Below are 688 nucleotides of genomic sequence, written 5' to 3'. Positions count from 1 at the left end.
GAACACGCATTCCCCAAGAAATGAGGCTCCTGACCTTGATTCCGTAGAAACCCCCTTGTTTAGAGGAGGGGAAGCAAGTTTGGGGTTGTAGGGCCTTAAGATGCCCCGTGGAAATGGGCCGTGCTGCAGCAGAGACGTTTGATCGCCGTTGATGGCGTGACGGCTTCGACCCAGCATCTTACAAAGACGTTCCTGCAGCCCCACGAAAGCTGCTGGGGCTCGTGTGCCCACGGCCGGGGTGCTCTGAGCTGGGCATCTGTTTGATTTTCAAGCAAAGCAGTAAGAGCGAGAAATTTCAATCATCTCAGAGCAGGTCTTGTATGGGTGTCTTGTCCTGCCGGGTTCCTGGTGCCCCAGCAGTGATGTCTGCGTCCTCTCTCGGCAGGTAACAGAGGAACCACAGCTGGGAGCTCGGGAGACGCGCTCGGGAAGGCACTAGCTTCAGTAAGAGTCTCTGCAGATCCACAACCCAGTCCCTGTCCTGTCACGGCGTTGGACCTCCCCTCTGTGACAGGGACCCTCTAGGCAGCAGGGAGGATGGACACGTTGAGAAGTTTGGGTGAATGCACCCCAAAACCACAGCAGCCTCTGGGAGGGGGGGGTTCCCCTCTGTGTGCTGCCATCCTGTGTCCTGGCACTGTGCAAAAGCACCTTTTGGCAGATGGGGAAACTGAGGCACTGGATGTTA

The 688-nt window shown here is 57.0% G+C and overlaps 1 protein-coding gene across 19 annotated transcripts in view; it reads left to right on the top strand.

The window, feature by feature from the left end:
• Nucleotides 1-688, top strand: part of TCF3 (transcription factor 3) — a 79,472-nt gene that overhangs the window by 65,796 nt on the left and 12,988 nt on the right. For all 19 annotated transcript variants that reach the window (XM_035894330.1, XM_035894313.1, XM_035894325.1 and 16 more), the window contains one exon: nt 386-444. In XM_035894330.1, coding sequence (XP_035750223.1) covers nt 386-444 — 59 coding nt within the window. The remainder of the gene's footprint in view (nt 1-385; nt 445-688) is intronic.

The sequence above is a fragment of the Egretta garzetta genome, unplaced genomic scaffold (genome assembly GCF_000687185.1).
Source record: "Egretta garzetta isolate BGI_Z169 unplaced genomic scaffold, ASM68718v1 scaffold345, whole genome shotgun sequence".
Taxonomy (NCBI): domain Eukaryota; kingdom Metazoa; phylum Chordata; class Aves; order Pelecaniformes; family Ardeidae; genus Egretta; species Egretta garzetta.
Note: the sequence above shows the minus strand (reverse complement) of the source record. Positions and strands in the feature narration are given on the sequence as shown.